Below are 18,667 nucleotides of genomic sequence, written 5' to 3'. Positions count from 1 at the left end.
TAATATATGTATGTGAGGCCTGATGGTTCAAACACAGACAACAACAATAAAGGGCAAACTTGCATGTGTTAAACACCAAAATACACCATCAAACAAAAAAAGATAAAATGAATGCTGTTAAAGCAATGACAATTAAGCAACCACAGTGGATTTAATTAGTACCATTAGTTTAATGAAGACAGTTTTCTAAGTCTTTCCAAAAGGACACCAGAGATTCTCCTGCATTTCCTGAGAAATGCTGTGGATTTCTGCTATTCCAAATGATTTGTGAGAGCTCATACTGAAGCACATTATTATTTTTGATACCAAACAGTGTAAGATTCAGACAGCTTGTCTTAGGCATTGTAAATATTTAGATAAACAAAAATAAACTTATTACTTGCTCACTGATCAACGTTATCATCAAAAGTAGGACAAAACAATGTGCCAAAAGGAACAGCACAATTTGGTGTTTGCCACTGAAATGCCTGCTAGGGTATAACAGTGTTACTGCACTGAGGCCCCGGCATGCATAACACCAACAAATAAACATCACTACACATCAACAAATAAACGTGGGGTCAGGTTTCCTATAGATGAAAAATGCTAATGCTCCTTTAGCAGTGTGACATAGAAAACTAAACACAGGGCCATGTAAGTTCCAAGGAAATATCATCACTCCAAAATAACCTCTGCTAGACAGAGGTGTTCCTATGCTCACTGTTGTGCTGCAGGTTTGCCTTGGGCTTTCTTTGTCCTGAGATATGGTCTGGACACCAGGTAACTGTTTGAAAGCATTCCTTTCTGACCAAGTGCACTCAAACAGATCTTTTGGACATATTTAGAGCAAGCAAAAACCTAAAGCCTGCAGCCAATAATTTTGGCAGAGGAACAGAGTAGGAAAAGCTAATAGCAGGACACATGCATCTTACACACAGCACACATCTGTGCTTCTCATTTTTTCAGGCTCTTGAGGTGCTGGATTTTCCAGGCAGGCAAAAAAATCTTCCTGTCTTAAATTGTAATATAAGCAGTCCAGAAAATGGTACACTGTCAGTGACAACAAATCACAGGATTTATCCTGTGCTGGGTCAGGTCCCAGTGTTCCCTCCCTGGACCAAGGGAGATTAACTATGCATTGCTAAAGGGTGTGGCAGCCTTAGATGCAAATGTGTGTATAAAAATACTGATGGCTCTGCTGGCAAGGATCCTGCTGCTTGCATAACTGAATATCCAGGCTGTGTAATATCAGAGTTCAGCAAAGAGAAGAATTTATGCTTCCTCCCAGATGAATTTATCCAGACTGAAGTGATTCAGCAAGCTGCTATTTAATGGACAGCTCGAGTCATCCTGCCTTTGGCTGATTAAATTCAGAGGTTGATGTAAATTATTCCATGGAGAAAGTCATTTGGATTTAGTCTGAGTTGCTGCATCCAAGGTAATATGCCAGGACACAGAAATTTTAACTTTGCCCAGCCAGGTTATGAGGTACAGTGTGGCCTGGATTCAGACTTCCCTGTTGAACAGGGTCAGCAATAAACCACCAAATGCAAACAGTGGAGAATATCATGACTTCTAAGGAATTATTAGAAACTCTTCTCTGACACTCGATGTGTTATGCTGGCAGTGAGGTTCAGTAAAGAATGATTTCAAATCTTCCTCATTTGTTTCTTTTCACACTCCTAAGTCTCCCAGTGATCCTGGGGAGAGGTGACCATGGGATCTTCTATTTTAACCTGATCGAGAGGTTGACAAATGCTTCTTACTCTTTTATATACTGATATTTGTGATAAAATCAATTCCCATTACTCTGAGACTTTGCTCTTGCAAAGTCCAGACAGGTCTGAGATGTACAAAATCAGAGGAAATGGCATATGCAGATAGGCAATGGATCACTCTGCTTCAAAGCAGTGTGATTCCCAAAACAGTTTTAACTCCTCTCAGTTTCCAGATGGACTTTTAGGACATTGGTTTTGACCCACAGCGTTCTTTGTTCCTATGAATTCCACTAGTGGAACACAAGTTGGAGGTTTTCTTGCCCTCCTTTCTACTACCATAGCAGAGATTATCTAGAACCCTGTCAATGTATAGAAGCATGAGAAGGAAAGGTAGAGGCATTCTCCATCTCCCAAATGCAGTCTTGCTTCTGCCAAAGTGCTGTAAATTTAGGGCTGGGCTGAAGAGCAGAAATTCCAGAAGATGGATATATTTTTGTCAGGACATTGAAGTTTGCAGAAACCATATCAGAAATTTTTAGCTGGGCTCCCTTTTTCATGAAGATAGTTTGCTGGGTTTATGTTGCTTGTTTTTCAGAGAATCATGGCTTTACTAACTTCTCAAGACAGAACTGGTATTTTTTTCCCACTACAACCTTTCCTGTTCCTGATCCCCTCCTGGACATAAGATACTTAAAGTTTATCTAAAGTATTAAGATTAGAATAACATTCCCAGCTAGACTGACAACCAGGTCTCCAGCCTGGCTTCATTTTACATGACAAATTCGGACCAGTGCTGAACTGCAATAACTGCAATAATTGCACAATCATTGCAGGACAAAAACTGGAATCACAAAAACACAGAGATTATAAATGCAATGGAAACAGCCTACACTGCTGCTCAGCACCAGCACTAGAATCTGTTGCCTTGTCAGCTCAAGAGCCAGCACTGTAAAAGATCTTCCAGAAAGCAGAGAGGTCCATGACAGCTCCCAGAGAATATGAAGTTTGCCCTGAAGCAGAGCTCCTGTACTTGGTGAGGTGTCACTGCAACGCTTCCACATACAGATAAGTGGTACTTTCGTGGTAATCACAAAAATGGCCAGAATCATAAAACAATGCAATATATTCTCAGACTGAAGGGTCTTCCTCTCCTCCGAAATTTCCATCATATCAAGAACACTTAATGAAGTCTTAGGATTAGGAGGCGTCAAAGCAACTTTAGGTTCTCAGCCCTGACATATAATTTCTCGTCCCCAGTGCCAGTAGTTATAGATTTTGTTTCCTGACTTCAAACCAAACGAAACCACAAAATCACTGCTAATGCAAGCTTTAGAAACTCTCCTGAGCTGGCTGTTGCAAATTAAGGTTATTGGTGGTTTACAGCATTTCACTTGAAAGTAACAATCTAATAATAAACATTTTGTTGCTAAAACAGAATCCAATTTCTGCCATTCTCATAATGCTACCAAAACTGCGTGTAAAAGCTGTAGTAAAATTGGGTAACTTACATTACACTTGAATTTACAGACTAATACAGTCAAGGTTTAAAATACATAAGTCCTGCTCTGTCGACCTTTTCCCTCATGAAAATATCCTCTGAGATCAATAACCCCCCAGTGCAGGAACACTCCTCTGTGAAAACAGCAGCAGAAAACCTCAGTTTTGTTACAATCCACCTTATGCTCTTCCAGGACATAAACAACAGTTCCACTACACAATCCTTTCATCACTCCCAAATAAAGATTTTTATATGCCTTTTATTCCGCTTCCTAGCAGATCTCTGACTTCAGTGCAACCAGAAACTCTTGAGTAATTCAGTTAGGTCTGAAAATCTGAAACAAGTCTACCAAGGAAAATGCTGAGGAACTCACAAACAAAGCATATAGTACGCCATCATCCCCAGCATTAGCTTTTGGAAAGACCCTCCCATGCTAGAATCAGGTCAAAAGATTCTGCTTTCATGGTATTAGTCATTGCACAAGCATTTGAAATATACATAAACTGACCAGTGTATAACAACTTAATCTTTGCAAGGCCAAATTGTTCCCAAGGGTGGAAAAACAAGGACAGGAATTGGAGTCCCCTCCACGTGGACAGAACAGGCAATAGTAATTCCCAGTCTACGCAGTACAAAGGTTGCTCAGTGTAAAACACGTTGCTCCCAGCTTATCAAAGCACTCTAAAGACACACGTAGCATTAGGTCACACATGCTCCCAGTGACTTCAGCAAATGACCAACCCCATTCTAAGAAACACAACCAGTCCCTTAAAAGACTCATTTGGTTTGGGACCCCATCACCTGTCCCGTGCAGGATCAAAATCACAAAGTGGTAACCCCCACAGTTTCTTTCTCACAGCTCCCTTCTTCCCCCTTTTCAATGGCTAAGAGAGCAGGGATAGTCTTTGGAGGCACAGAGGGCTGAAATATGCTGTAAATATGAAGCCAAACTACATGGTGGCAGAAACACAGCACATACCTGGTCCTTTGCTGGTACCAGCAGCTCTTCAATCATCATGCTGTCCCGGGCATAAGAACTCCTGTTCAGCGTGTAGGACCTATCCGAACTGAAGGAGCGGAGGCTGTTGTATTTACCATTTATCATAGAAAGTGCAGGTGACAATGAGATGAACAGAAAATAAAAATAAAAAAAATTAATACATGCAACTTCCAGGGATAGCACAAGATGGCAAAATACACATAATCTCTGAAATAAATACAAGGGGGAAAATGGAATAAAAAGTATTTGACTATAGTTAAATATCCCCTTCCCTACAATATACATAAGCAAAATCTCAACAGATGTTTACTGCTTTGGCAGTAATGCTGTGGCTTTAGAATAGATCTAGAAAAGTGTATTCAAGTATTTAGATGAACTTTGATAAATATCTTCATGCCCTAATCCTGGAAGGAGACCCATGAGGGCAGGTCCCATGGGAGCTGTGGGTAGGTTACAGCACCCGCCCATAAAGCTCAGCTTGCTGAAGCAGGTTTAACTAAGAGAAAGTTTTATGTGTTGTCATCTTCTTTGTGGCTGAACCACTTCTGACATCGTTAAAAACACCCCAGTTATTCCTTTAGTTAGAAAGAAAGGGTAATAATTTTGAAATGAACGAAAAATTAGCTTATTGATGATTAAATCCAGATTCTGATGTTTTGGGGGTTATTTTGTTCATGGTGAACTATTTAGAAGTAACTAAGATCACTCTGAATGTGTTGCAATTAAATCAACGTAGGAGTGTGTTATATTTAACCCTGGAAGGTACATTATGGTATGTGCTAAAAACATGCTGCAGGCCTAGACATGCTTGCTACGTGACAAAAAATAAAGTAGTAAAAAACGTGAATTAATACAAAGCAACATCCAACAACATATTACACTTTTGAACTAGCAACACTTTTCAGACTCAAAACTCTACAACGTGTTTCATGCATTTAGTAGTTGCTAACTGAATTTTTCTAGTCCCTTAGCACACGTTCCTCCTTGTGCTGGAAGCAGAACTGGGATCTTAATTACACACTGTAGGCATATGTTAAGCAGACTTTTACATGTTAAAGGGCATAAAGAAATTAAGTTATATTTGTTATAACAGAGGGATATTCTCTAAGGCTGAATCCACCCCCTACTCCCAAAAATAAAAGCATGTCACTTTCTAATGCTGAATAAAATGAAAATAAGCAATGGCAGCAGCAGAAAGATGAGAAAGATGTAACACGATGCCATGCCTTCTTACCTGACTTTTGGACTAAAGCAATTTACAGTGGAAAAGAAACAGGAGAAATAGAAAGCAAAGAATCAGACAGGAAAAGCAAGATGTTATGGCTGGATGGCTAATATATTTAATGTGTTCATTTCTTAATGTTACACTCAGAATCAGCAGTAAGATACATCCACAGAATACTTTTTTTTTTGCTAAATAAAATACTTCACAGGAAAACCACTGTATTTGTCTCCTCTGAGCATAACATGTGCAATGCAAAAAAATGAGCTACGCAGCAACAAATAGTAATGGCACTGCTAAAATCAGAAGCATGGGAATATTGGATTTCTCTCAAAGAAAACGTGGGGTTGAACCCTCAGATCTAACTAACAGATCTTGACTGTGAAACTCTGCCCTGCCACCTGCACAGGGAGCATTCAGCTCCGTGCAGGAAGAGGGCTGCAAAGAGTCAGAGGTGTCAGGTAAATCAGTGCCCGGCTCTGCACACAGAGCACCTCCCTCTCCACCATCACTGCCGTGCTTCAGCAATGACCACGGCCGAGAGCGCTGTGTGATGACCTTGCTCGCGCCGGCTCCTCTTTAAAAGCAGCACGTCAGCTTTGTTAATTCAATTTGCAATGACACAACGTTCTTCCTTCAGATTTGTTTTGCTGATTTTCTACCTAATGGACTATTTAAATGCATTTTGGCATTTCTCATGAATGTATGTATCACATAAATACTTATGAACTTCCCTAAAAATTGTAAGTCAAGCAAAACATGGCTGGGGACTACTAAAGAGCAAATCTGCACTGCATGCTTGCATTTCTAATGCGACCATAGCAAACAAAACTGAAGGCTAGACATCTAAGCTTTACTTTACGGGAGCTGCCATTTGCTGTTAGACAATGAACTCAGTTTTTAAAACAGATCTTTAAACTACAGCATAGGAAAAAGTCCTCAGGGCTCCAGCTTACGAGGTTTAATTATTAGCTTCAGTACAATTCAACTGTCAGTAACTACACTGCAAATCCACAACTATGGAAGTAATCCCTGCTCATACAGCTTTAATTGTTTTGAGCAACACACACTGCAGGCTTTAGCAACATTCAAAAATGAAATCTAAAACGTTGATCTAGAAACACCTGAACTGGAATTAGCATTAGTCAGACATCATATCAAGTTTACAATGTTTTATCAGGTTCACAGAAACTTTGGCCTATTTTTTTTGTAACACGTAATCCATTCCCTGTCAAATTAAACCCTGCAACAAATTTAGGGTAAACCTGATTCTTTTTTTGGGGGGGGGGAGGAGGAGCAATTTTTCTTTATTATTGTCTCTCTTGGTTGGATTACTTATTAGCACCTTTAAAGAAATAAAAGCACCAAAATAGCAAAATGATTATCATTCAGTTTTTCTGGTGTTTACATTATTCAGCAAAATTAGCCCATTAAGGACACCTCTACTGTGAGTATCAGTCTGACCCCACAGTACTTAAAAGAAACCTGGTTTTGCTGTCTGCTCTGGATCAGTCTCTAGACCAGTTGCAAAAGAGGTGACTGGGAGATGTTCAGAGCAAGAACAGAGACCAGAAAAAGTGAATAGTTAAGTTTTCCGTACCACTGCCATAAGAAGCCAACATGAATAAAGAATATGAAACAAAACTGCAATGAACATATGCTTCAAAGGAAGTACACCCCCTCTACTTTGTTTCAAAAGAGGCTCCAGTGTTGTGTGAGAGCGCGCTTGGTTTGCAGAAACTTGTAGCTGTGGTGACGCGCGAACATGAGAAACGGCAAACACAATACCTGGCGGAGCGGGCGCCCAGGCTAAAGCCCATGTATCCTTCAGCAGGCAAGGAGTCATCTCCCAGCTCTTTCAGATCCTGGGGTCCGAGGTATTTGTCCGTATCGCCTGTCATTGCATCCTCACCTGCCAGTACAGAAGTCAGGCTGAAATCAGGAGCTACGCGTATTGTAAATGTTTGTGCGCTTAGCAAGTCATAACGCCCTTCTCTGCGCGCCAATAAGGAATCAATCCAGTCACCCCCACTTTCCCTAAGGCTCTTTCCACGTAGTATGTTAATTATCCACCCTCTGAATGGGCCTGAGAAAATAATTTTATTGGGGGGCAAATGAAAGAAGCAGAACTCCACCCTGATGTAAATCCAATAAAGTTATACGAGGGATGACTTTTGCCCAATCGTTGCAGCAAGCTAAAGGCTTCTTCTGTACTTTGCATCATTACACACGCTTTTGCTTTCCTTATCAAAAAAAGCCCGAGCTAATAAAATAAAGTTAGATAGTTCCACATGGGAAATAAAAACAAAAACATCAAACCAACCAACAAAACCAAACCAACCGATGGCTGTGAGAGACAGCCTGTTAGCCCACCAGTACGGAAAAGTGCAGCAAGCTTGAATAGAGGCTGAGTGAAAAAAGAGGCCCGCCTTCCACCTTGGGTATTTCTCAGTAACTTTGGTTAAGTTTCAATGGAAGAAAGGGATTTTTGTCACTAGCGGTTTTTTATTAGTTTGGTTGTTTTGTTGGTTTTTTGTTTGTTTGTTTTTGGTGTTTTTTTTTTTTGTTTTGTTTTGTTTTGTTTTTTAAGAACCTCTTCCCGCTCCCAGGTTGATTTTCTGAAGCTCAGTGCTTCCCGCAGCCCGTTCTCCGCCCCGGCAGCAGCCGGGGAGGGCGAGGGCGATGCGGCCCATCCCCATCCCCATCCCCGCGGCGCAGAACAAAGCCAGGCCCGCGGGGCCCCGGCCGAGCCCCCGGGCGGGCGGGCCCCCGTCTGGAACCGCCAGGAGCATATGGGACGCGGCCATCCATCCACAGGGAAAGAGATCGTTAGTCGGTTTAGAAAAAAACAAGAGGAAGGGAAGTTAAATGTTGGCAGAGGCGGGCAGGCGCCGCAAAGGGTTAACGGAGCAGCTGCCCGGCGGGGAGCATTTGCATGCCATTACATCATGCAAACCTACATTCCTGCGTTGACAGAGCAAGTCCAAAATATGCCTTTTGCGGTTGTTGGATTTTTTTTTTTACCCCCCTGTTCCCTCAACAGCACAGAGGAGCGAACGCTCCCTGTAAACTCACTGCTTGCCGACATTCACTCTCCTCCTTTGTTGTAAACGCGTTTTAGGTGTGTAAAAGTTGCACAACAGAGAAGTTTAACAGCGCATTCCCGAAGGTAAGTGACTCCCAACCCCAGACTCCCGTTTCCCGCTTTCATTCAAGGAGTTTAGACTAGTTTCCATTCACTAAACTCAGGAAACCACAGGCGAGCTCTGGTTTTAAACTAACAATCAAGTCTAAAAATACCCCTTCAGCTACTGCTTTGCAAACGGCAAACAAACAGACCAACTTTCTCCTCCAGCCCAGCAACAACCAGTATTTTAAGTAACAGTTTAAAACCTAAAATGTTCATAATACCCAAAAAGCATTAAAAAACCCGAAACAGAAACATCATACATCAAGTGAAACTTTAAAAAAGTCTTACTGTTTTGGAAAGCCATTTTCACCAGTCTGGTCTATAAGATTTTTTTTCCCTGGTGTTTCCAAGAATTCCTATTAGTCCTATTAGTCCTTAAGCAGTGATTTAGACTTAATCTCCAAACCAGCACAAGCAAACTAATCCCTGTGGGTCATATTCGCTTTCCACACAACAACTGAGATCTTCTTAACATCTTGATCTCTTCGCATGTATTTTAGGACATGTGCATCTTTGTCCTCTCAACTCAGATTAAAAGTCCTTTGCAAATATGAAACAAAATGAAAAATAATGACTACAGTTAAAAAAAAAAACAAAACAAACAACAAAAATCCCCTTTTAATCACTCTGCAGACATCCCTTTAAAGCTTCTGCTGATTGGATTACAGCCTCCCTTGGCAAGCCTCTTGAATGGTGACATAAATGCAGGCACTCCAGTTATTTGTATGTAAATAGGGGTGCTGCGAGGGTGTAGTTTTTCTGTAACTTGATGCCGGGGCTGAGCGAGGGAGCGCGGGGCTGCGGGAAGGGCGCTGCCTCCGCCCGCCCCCCGGCCCGGGGCCGGCGCCTCCCCCGCGCCCACCCCCGGCCTCTCCCCTGCCCCGGGGTGCCACCGGCGTGAGACCATCCCTCCCTGCCCGCCCTCCTGAGCGGGGTGCTTGTCTCCAGCGGGAAAACTCAGGAGCTTGAGGAAAACGGACTGAAGCCTGGGAGGCGAGGAGGTGGCCCAGGGAGGGAGATCTGGGCAACTTTAAGCAACTACGAGCTGATCCAGTAAATTTGGGAACTTCTGCCCTAACAGCACCTGAGGACAAGCGCTGCGCCACTGTAAGGAAGAGAGGTGGCATTTTCTTTAGGAACGTCGTTTGTCAAAGGCAAGGTGGAGAATGGTAAAAAAAGAAATATTGCAGCTGAGGTGCAAAATAAATTAGATGTTATCCCGCTCTGCAGCTAATCCAGCCAGAGCAGGATTACTCTGATGAAATGCTCTCATCAAAGGAAAAACTGCATCTAGGAGTGGTAATTTCAAAGAATTCCAGACATTGTTTTGTGATCGTGGGAGGCAGGAGCAAAGTGGGTGGTGCACGTTTCAGCAATCCCACTCTGTTTAATTAGGTGCCACAGCCTAAATCCTCTGTGCTTCAGGTAACAGTGAGCACAGTGTTTGCTCACAGAACACGGTGTTGCTGCAGAGAGAGGTCCCACGGAAAAGTGAAGACAAAACTCATCTCTGAACACGAATGACAGAGAAATGCCCGACAGTGAGGCACTGATGAAAAACCACCAAAGAACACTGCACTGCTTTGCTGCAATTGCCATCCTTCCCTTCGTAATACATTACATGTTGAAGAAAGATCATGTTCCTGCTAACAGTGGGCAAACACAGCTATCACAAGTATAGGAAACAGCTCAAAATCCGGGAAAGAATAGTGGCAGTAGGTCAAAGCAAGGGCCCAGCAGTTCTAATGTACACTGTCTGTGACAGCAGCCATATTTCATAGAAGAATATAGGAATATAAACCATTGGAAGTCCTTTGGGACATTTTTTTTCTAGCTTGCACTGATTTGAGCACACATTTTCTAAACCTGAAAGAGGTTTGTATAATCATGAACAGCTTTTTTTCTTTTTTCCCTTTTTTAAATTCTTCCAGTTAGACTTTGAACTTATTTAAACTTCTTGTGTTTGCTGCACCATGGACCTGTGCAAGGAGTCATAAAAGTCTACCTCCTGCAGGAGGAGCAGCCCTTTTAAGCTTGACCTGCCTCTTGCTGGTTTCCATGATGCCCCCTCTTCTCAGACTTCTGGAGAGTTAGCAAGGATTACTGCTCACTATGCCACCCATTACTTTTTATATTCTAGCCTATCCCTCATGCAGTTTGTTTTTATTTTCTGGGATAGAGAGTTCTATTCTCTTTACTCTTTTCTCTCCAAGAACCTCTCATCACCTTTCTCATCCCAAGTTTTCCCTATTTTTCTGGTCTGTCAGCATGTCTCCTACAGCTGGGAGTTGCAGGAGTGCAGGGCAGGTGTTCTTTTAGAGGCCAGCGAGAAATACAGGCTCTCTGGCAAGAGAGAGAAGGCATCATGTGGCTTGGGAAAAGTACCAAACAAAATTTAATCATAGCCTGGGATCCAAATGGATGGTTGTCATTGGCTCTGCTAAAGGTACCTGAAGCTTTTGCCACTCCCTCATCACAGTCTGTCCAGAGCTGTCTGATGACAAAAGAGGTACAGCCACAGAGAAGAGGAGGACGCTTCAAGTTGTAGCCAAGGTTTTGGTTTCGCAGAAGTGTGGAGAAAAGCCAGTCCTAAACCACTGAAACTTTTATGAACCTGTGAAATTTTATGGAGCCAAAGAAACTCTGAAAACTCCAAGCTTAAAAACATAATAAATCAAACCCTCCTAAAACGACCAATAACAGATTTTTATACATGGGGGATGTCCTGACCTGTCTTAAAGGCATTTAAATTGCTGTATTTTAGCACCTACTCAGGGATCAGGCAGTGTGCATTCATGTTCTGTTAGGACATCTGTCTAATCTTCCAGGGAACTGATTAGCATGATACTTATTCCTACTGAGAGAAGAATCTCCATTAAATGGGTTTAAAACAGTGTCCTGATTTACACCCAGAAGTTTGTTATCTACTGATGACCAAATCACAAAAATTAAAAGCTCAACAATAACTGTTTCTTTCTATTGACTGTCTAAATTCTCAATACCTAATCGGGTTTATGGATTGGATTGGTTTTGCCCTTCACTGCTCACACAGTCTCACTTCTCTATGCATCAGCTTCCATTGCTTGCTGTCCCTTTGCCTCTGAGACAGCAGTGGCAGCTTTAGGGAGGGCTGTTGTGACAGAGCTCATCTCTGGGTTGTGGCAGTCACAGCAGGGCTCCAGCTTCCTCCAGGAGATTAAAGCTCTTGCAGCCGCCCAGAGGGACGCTAAGAGGCTGAGCAAGCACTGCAGAGGAAGGGATCCCTTCCAGGCCTCCCACAGACAACTGGAGTTATGCTTTAGCATGGCTGATCCCTGGCTCCCCACCAGCCCCGTGGCCACAGGCACACCACTGGGGCTCCCAGCTGCACAGGGTGTGAGCTCACATCTGGAGATGGTAAGAGGAAAGGCCCAGTTCTTCCAGTCTTGGCTTTCACATTTTTTTTATTTGCTATCTCTAACAAAAAAAGCATAGCACATGTTTGGTGTGCATCAGAATTGCTCTATGTTCTTCTACAGACTTTCTGCTATATATGAAGATGAGCCTTCATTTCCCCCCTCCCTCCCCCCAAAATCATGTTCACATATTTCAAAAAAACACCATTTCTTTTTTGTGGTGTAGCAGTTTCCCAACACTTAACCTCATTTGGGCAGATTTGCCAGAGTCATCTAGGAAAAAGAATGAAAGATTTGACTGCAAACCAAACTGTCCTCAGCAGGGAGGAGAAATTACACAATTCCCATGTAAATACTTATTTAGCGGGCACAGCAAGACATAAAATACAAGGACATTATATTCCTGACATTTGTCTCTGAGCCTCTACTTTCCAAGTCATCAGTTTCTCTTAGGAGAGAAACCTTGAGGGTTGTGGCAAATTGAGAAGCCATTCAGCAAGTTTCTCTCACTGAAGCATTTTGGCTGATGACATGAACGCTGGCCAAGCGAGGGAAAGCTTAGATTTGTTTGCTAAATTCGTGCCTTTCTCTCACTTGGAAATCAGCTCCCTGGCTATGACATTTGTCAGTGCCTTACCATCTTGAACATATTTATTCTGACTGGTGTAAGTGGATGCACTGTGTATAAATACCCCATCACCACTGAGGAGTTGTGGGGATGGGCATCACTGTATTGTCTTTACAGATACACAGGTCAGGAAAGGGACAGGTTATCACCTCAAAGCCTGTAATTCCTCACATGCCTTGCACACTGGAATGCTTCAGCACAGATTAATAAAATACCTGTTATCTGATTTGAGAGCTCCCTTTCATTGTTAAGTTTGAAAAAGACTCTGTTATCACAACATCATAGAACGGCCTGGATTGGAAGAGGTCTTAAAGATCATCTCCTTCCAACTCCACTGCCATGGACACAGACACCTTCCACTAGACCGGGTTGCTCAAAGCCCCATCCAAACCTTGAACACTTCCAGGAAGAGGCAATCCACAGTTTTGCTGGGAAACCTGTTCCAGTGCCTCACCACCCTCATAGTGAAGAACTTCTTCCTAATATAGAACCTAAACCCACCCTATTCAGCTTAAAGACATTCCCCCTTCTCCTGTCACTACATGCCCATGTAAAAAGTCCCTCTCCAGCTTTCTTGTTTGTCCTGTTTAGGTACTGGAAGGTGTTCTAAGGTCTGCCTGGAACCTTCTCTTCTCCAGGATAAATAATCCCAACTCTCTCAGCCTGGCTTCACAGGAAAGGTGATCATCTTTGTGGCCTCCTCTGGACTTGCTCTGACAGTCCATGTCCTTCTCACACGGGGAACCCAGAGCTGGACACAGAACTCCAGGTGGGGTCTCATGAGAGCAGAGTAGAGGGGCAGAATCCCCTCCCTCCACCTGCTGCCCACACTGCTTTTGATGCAGCCTGGGACACGTCTGTTTCTGTGCTGCAAGTGCACATTGCTGGGGTCATGTTGAGCTTCTCATTGATCAACACCCTCAAGTCCTTCTCCTCAGGGCTGCTCTCAATCCCTTCTCCTCCCAGCCTGTATCTGTGCTTGGGATTTCCCTGATCTAGCAGGACTTTGCACTTGGCCTTGTTGAATTTCATGAGGTCTGCACAGTCTCCCCTCTCAGGCCTGTCCATGTCCCTCTGGATGGCATCCCTTCCCTCCAGCGTGTCAACCACAGCACACAGCTTGGTGGGGGTGCACTGATCCCACTGTCCATGTCACCAAGAGAGATGTTAAATGGCACCGGTCCCAATACTGACCCCTGAGGAACCGCACTTGTCACTGGTCTCCACTCGGACACTGAGCCTTCAGCCTCAACTCTGAGTGGCACCGTCCAGCCAATTCCTTATCCACAGAGCTGTCAGTCCATCAAATCCATGTCTCTCCAGTTTAGACACAAGGATGCATTGCAGAACTGTTTATATATACACACCCTCAACCCTAACAACAACAGGGGTGCAGAATACAGTCTCTAGGCACGGAATCAATTGTATTGCCTGCATTTTTAATTGTTGGTTTCGTTTGGTTTTTGTTAAACTAAGAGCTAGTGACTAGAAAAACCTTCCACAGATTTGGCCTTAAAAATGATCCTGTACATTAAAAGACACAATTGCTTCTTTGGTTCCAACACTCAGATTCCATATAGGGGTGTTTCTCATCTGTACTTCACTGCATGCTGTGCAGTGGGACACAGCAATAGTTACTGCTCTGTTAGCTAACACTACTATGCATCAATGCTCCTGTCAGTTAAAACAATACAGTATTTTGAGCACAACAATAGCCTAAGAGAGCTATTTGGAAAACACAGGTGTCCAGTAGGAACACCACCCATTTGGAACTGCAGCAATAGGAACACAATGACAGACAGAGAACAAACCAAAAGCCTCAGTGCATGAATTAAACAAGAGCTGCACACAAAGAACTTAGCTGAATATCTTTTACACCTTGCTGCTTCAGTGCTATAAAAATTAAAAGTAACTACATCAATAGGGATGAAGAAAGAGAGACTGACTAAAGAAGCACAAGAAAATTGAACACAGTCATTTGTTTTCCTAACAGAAAAGAAAAACCTGCAGCTCTAAAGCAAGTGAATCAGAACTCACAAGAATACCTTCAGGACACTATTGTCCTCTTCAGCAACTCAAGACTTCCCTGTTTCTGACCTGTCACCTGGGAACTCCCACCGTGGCCTCTGGAAACCTCCAGTTCCTTATGAAATTTGCACAGACTTCTGCACATCCAGCCCAGGGGGAGGTCTGACCTAACAGGGGGTGTTGGTAGAGGGCAGGGAAGAAGTTGCCAAAGGAGTTTTAAATACTTGGAGACCACTGAAACCATGGCAGAGCTGCCCAGCGCACAGGAGGGAGCTGGGTCAGGCAGGCTGTTGGTGCCTACAGCTCAGGAGCTTATTTAGGGGCACTGCAAACAGAGGGGTTCATTGTCACACACACAGATTTCATGTGCAGGGTGATACAGGCACCATTTCAGCTACAAGGTACTCTACTTAGTACTACTTACTACTAACAAACACCTACAGGTGAGTCCAATGCAGCACCCCCTTAATCCAGAGCAAAAGTCATCTGATGTGTTTTTACTGAATGTCAGGACCAAAAAATTATTTAAAAGAAAATAACCAAACAACCAAAACAAAACCAAACATAAACACCCCTGAAAATACTTCTTTCTGGGTCAAGGGTCCCCTATCAATGTAAATCAACCGTTTCAGAGCTGAATTTGCATCAGAATTAAAAAACAACAACTTAATCTTTTTTGCCATTTACTTTCACTATTTTTCTTCTGAAGTGTTTTGATATTTGACCCTTTTGTCCAGTAATTCATTTTTCAGTTAAAATTCAGTTAACTTTATAGAAGCAGCAGCAAAATGATTATTCCAGGAAAGTGAAGATAATTTGATTTAAAAATGGTAAGAAATTCAGAAAAAGTTAGATGATTATCAGTAATAGCTCAAAGAAGTTTTGAAAGCATTCTTAATTGTAAAGCAGAAGTTATTGTTAGTTGGATAATAAGAAAATTATCTGAAAGGATTAATTTTCAGACAGATGAAATAGAAGGAAGAAGCTTAAGTTAAATATCAGTGCAATACAAAAATGCACAAATACCTTCTTCAACATCTGACAAATATTCAGCATCACTGAGTATTTCAGGGGCATTGGCTTTACGAACTGCATGATTTAAATAAACAAAATAATTAAATAAAAGCATAGACTATCAATGTGTCAACAAAACAATCAAAACAATAACAAATGTGCAATGACCATATTCAACTAATACTGTGTATTGTTTGTTTTGTTTTGTTTTTTAAATGGATATTTCATATAACAACAAAAGACTGAATAAATTTTTCTTAACATTTTTAATACCTTCATCATCAGACATATCCAGAACTTCATTCATGGTTTCAGGTACATTCAACTTGTGCTTTTCTGTAACAGTCTGTAAAAGAAAAAGAAAGGCATTTCAGGGTACAGGTATAATTTTTCTTAAAATTCTATTATTTTAAGTTATTTTAAAAATTAAGTGCCAGGTAGGACATATTTTTAACTGCAGTTAGCAAAAAAAGACTTTATAGCTTCTTATTAATTTTCCTTTTTAAAGATACTTTTTAATTGAACTATACATTAAAAAAGACTAGAGAAATAGGCTATATTTGTATTTTAAACTGTGTTCATATTTTCATAGCAGAAAAAGTATAAGCTGAAGTCCTAAAAAATTACATCAAAAGAAGAATCAAATATACTGAAGAGTTTCATGTTAAGGGGTTTAATCAGAACTCTTTAAGTAGTCATCTAAATCTTGAGCAGGACTATGTAATCTCTATTAAAACTAAAATTTCTGAGGGAAGTATTTCTCCTTTGACATTAGAAGAATTCTGCAGTTTGGGAGCAGGCTGAATCTCTGTGAATTTTTTTCAGAGGTGCCTCAGCATGAATTGTGTGTTTTTCCCACAAATGAGAACAATTGTAACCACATGCAGGCTAAATGATATCCCTTAAGGGATTTGTGCATGAAAGACACTCAGAAGTGGTTGGATGATCTTCATCCCAATGTTTATATTGTTACAGATTCAAAGACCAATATAAAAAAAAAAAGGCAGAAAAAAAATGTTATGAATGCCTGAAATCTGTTCCTAGAATACCTATATCACATGAATGATATACACATGCACATTTTACTTTCCAGCTGAGCTGCAGCACAACAAGCACTGGTAAAGTTTTAGGTCCCACAAGAGACCCTGCAGAGTTACCATTCAAGGAGTGCAGTGGGATTAAAAAGAAAACCAACCAAACCAAACCAAAAAACCAACCCCAAACAAAATCCCATCCCACACTAAATCCACTCCCATCTTTATAGGGGTTTTATATTTTTTTTAATCAGCTTCTCATCCTTCCTATACAAATAAGAAATCATTAACAAGTTCAGGAGGGCAAAACAGCCTTCCCATCTTCATGTATTTTAAAAGATTTCACTTTTTCTCTGGCCTTATGAATACTTATTCAGCATTTCATGTTTCTTGGGCTACTGCCATCACTTGATACAGGCAGAAGAGCTCCTGCATGCTCAAACATTACAAAACTTAGAAAAAGCCTCACACAATTCATGTTGTGGGAATTACTTACAAAGCTTTTTAGCTTTTTTTTTTTTTTTTTCCTGTTAAACTAGCAAAATCACAGGACTTTTTTTTTAATTGATGTTTAAATTGTAGCAAAATTACTTATGTTCATCCCTGGTTTCATTACATTTAGCTTTGGGAGTTGTTTTGGGAGCCTCAAAATATAAGTCTCAGCAGTCAAACTGAAGTTTTTAAGACCCTAAGTTGTAAATCAGATTTCATGTCTAGACTTCCAAAGACTCAAAATTACACACTGATAAGCAGCATATTGTGATTTTAATGGAAATTATTTCTGGGTTTCTCTGGAGGGTGGGTATCAGGGGTTGTACAGGCCTTTCAGCAATTTCCTCTGGCACAATTCACAGCCTGACCCATCATCTCTCTACACTTCATCTACAGAACATAAATTATTATTGTTCTGCATCAAATGCAGAACAAACTCTTCCAGCTTCTTGATTTTACAAGCTAAGAAGAACTTTGTGATATTGGGATTTCTTAGCATAAAGGTGTGGTTTTACTTTTCCTGCAGCTACCTAACTGTATGCTAGGCAACCATTTGAGTTTTGCAGTCCTGTATAATATTCTCCATCAAATTTATCAGGTTGTGGAAAACTGATCTGGAATCTTTCTAGAGAGAAATATGTTCTTAAGAAAACATAGAGAGAAATAAAGAAAAAAATAATCATGTTTATTTTCTGGCATGTTCCTTTATATTTTATTGTTCTGAAATTTGTCTTCTATGTGGTGGATTTTCTGTAAACTACTTAATTATAGACCACAACTAGAAAAATCACAGGAAGAAAAGGTACATGCAGTAATAGAACTAAAATCCTCCTGTCATCCCAAATGCTCATCATATTGCAACCACCTGCTTGCACAGACAGACCACACAAATGGCTGATGACAAAACATGAAACGCACACAATAATTGTTTTCCATCTCCCATATGCCTAAAAATACATGCATGTGCATATTTGTCTTTTTTTTTTTAAAGTCAGAAAAAAAATAGTTGCAGAAAGGAAAAATCAAATTTGGAGCCAATGTTCTGAACTTATGTTCTTCAGACACATTTTGGGCTTTATTATGCTGGTAGTGCATGGAGGTACCTCACCTCACAAAACTCTTCTCTTAAAAGAGCAATTTGGCAAAACATTAGTGAACAAAAGATCTTTCTGAGAAATATTTTGGATTCTGTGAATTCTTCTGACAGCAGGTAATATTTGACCATTCATAGTCCCTTCAGTGTGTCCTGGGTAACACTTCCTGAGAGGCACGATGGACAAGCTGGAGTTCATGTCCATGTGAGGGAATGGATATTTGGGGATGCAGGGGCTGACTGTGGCTGCTTGCAGAAGACAGCCTTTCACCAGCTTGTGGAAGATGCCAGAAACTATGGAATGAGGTGCTTTTAAGTAAATCCCAACCACTTTTTATAGTGGAATAGGTTCTCTTAGGCCAAATACAAGCCATCA

General features: G+C 41.3%; 1 protein-coding gene across 23 annotated transcripts in view; it reads right to left on the bottom strand.

Annotated features, from left to right (window-relative positions):
• ANK3 (ankyrin 3) overlaps positions 1–18,667 on the bottom strand; it is a 365,805-nt gene that overhangs the window by 66,802 nt on the left and 280,336 nt on the right. For 22 of the 23 annotated variants that reach the window (XM_064662384.1, XM_064662403.1, XM_064662386.1 and 19 more), the window contains 4 exons: positions 15,946–16,018; positions 15,685–15,747; positions 7,206–7,329; positions 4,175–4,277 (listed from right to left, as the gene is read on the bottom strand). In XM_064662384.1, the coding sequence (XP_064518454.1) occupies positions 4,175–4,277; positions 7,206–7,329; positions 15,685–15,747; positions 15,946–16,018 (363 nt within the window). Of the gene's footprint in view, positions 1–4,174; positions 4,278–7,205; positions 7,330–8,895; positions 9,180–15,684; positions 15,748–15,945; positions 16,019–18,667 lie in introns of those variants that run through there. The other variant, XM_064662400.1, reaches the window with a different exon arrangement.

This window comes from Pseudopipra pipra, chromosome 8 (assembly GCF_036250125.1).
Source record: "Pseudopipra pipra isolate bDixPip1 chromosome 8, bDixPip1.hap1, whole genome shotgun sequence".
Lineage (NCBI taxonomy): Eukaryota > Metazoa > Chordata > Aves > Passeriformes > Pipridae > Pseudopipra > Pseudopipra pipra.
The sequence above is the reverse complement of the archived record's forward strand: the minus strand, read 5'-3'. Positions and strand labels throughout refer to the sequence as shown.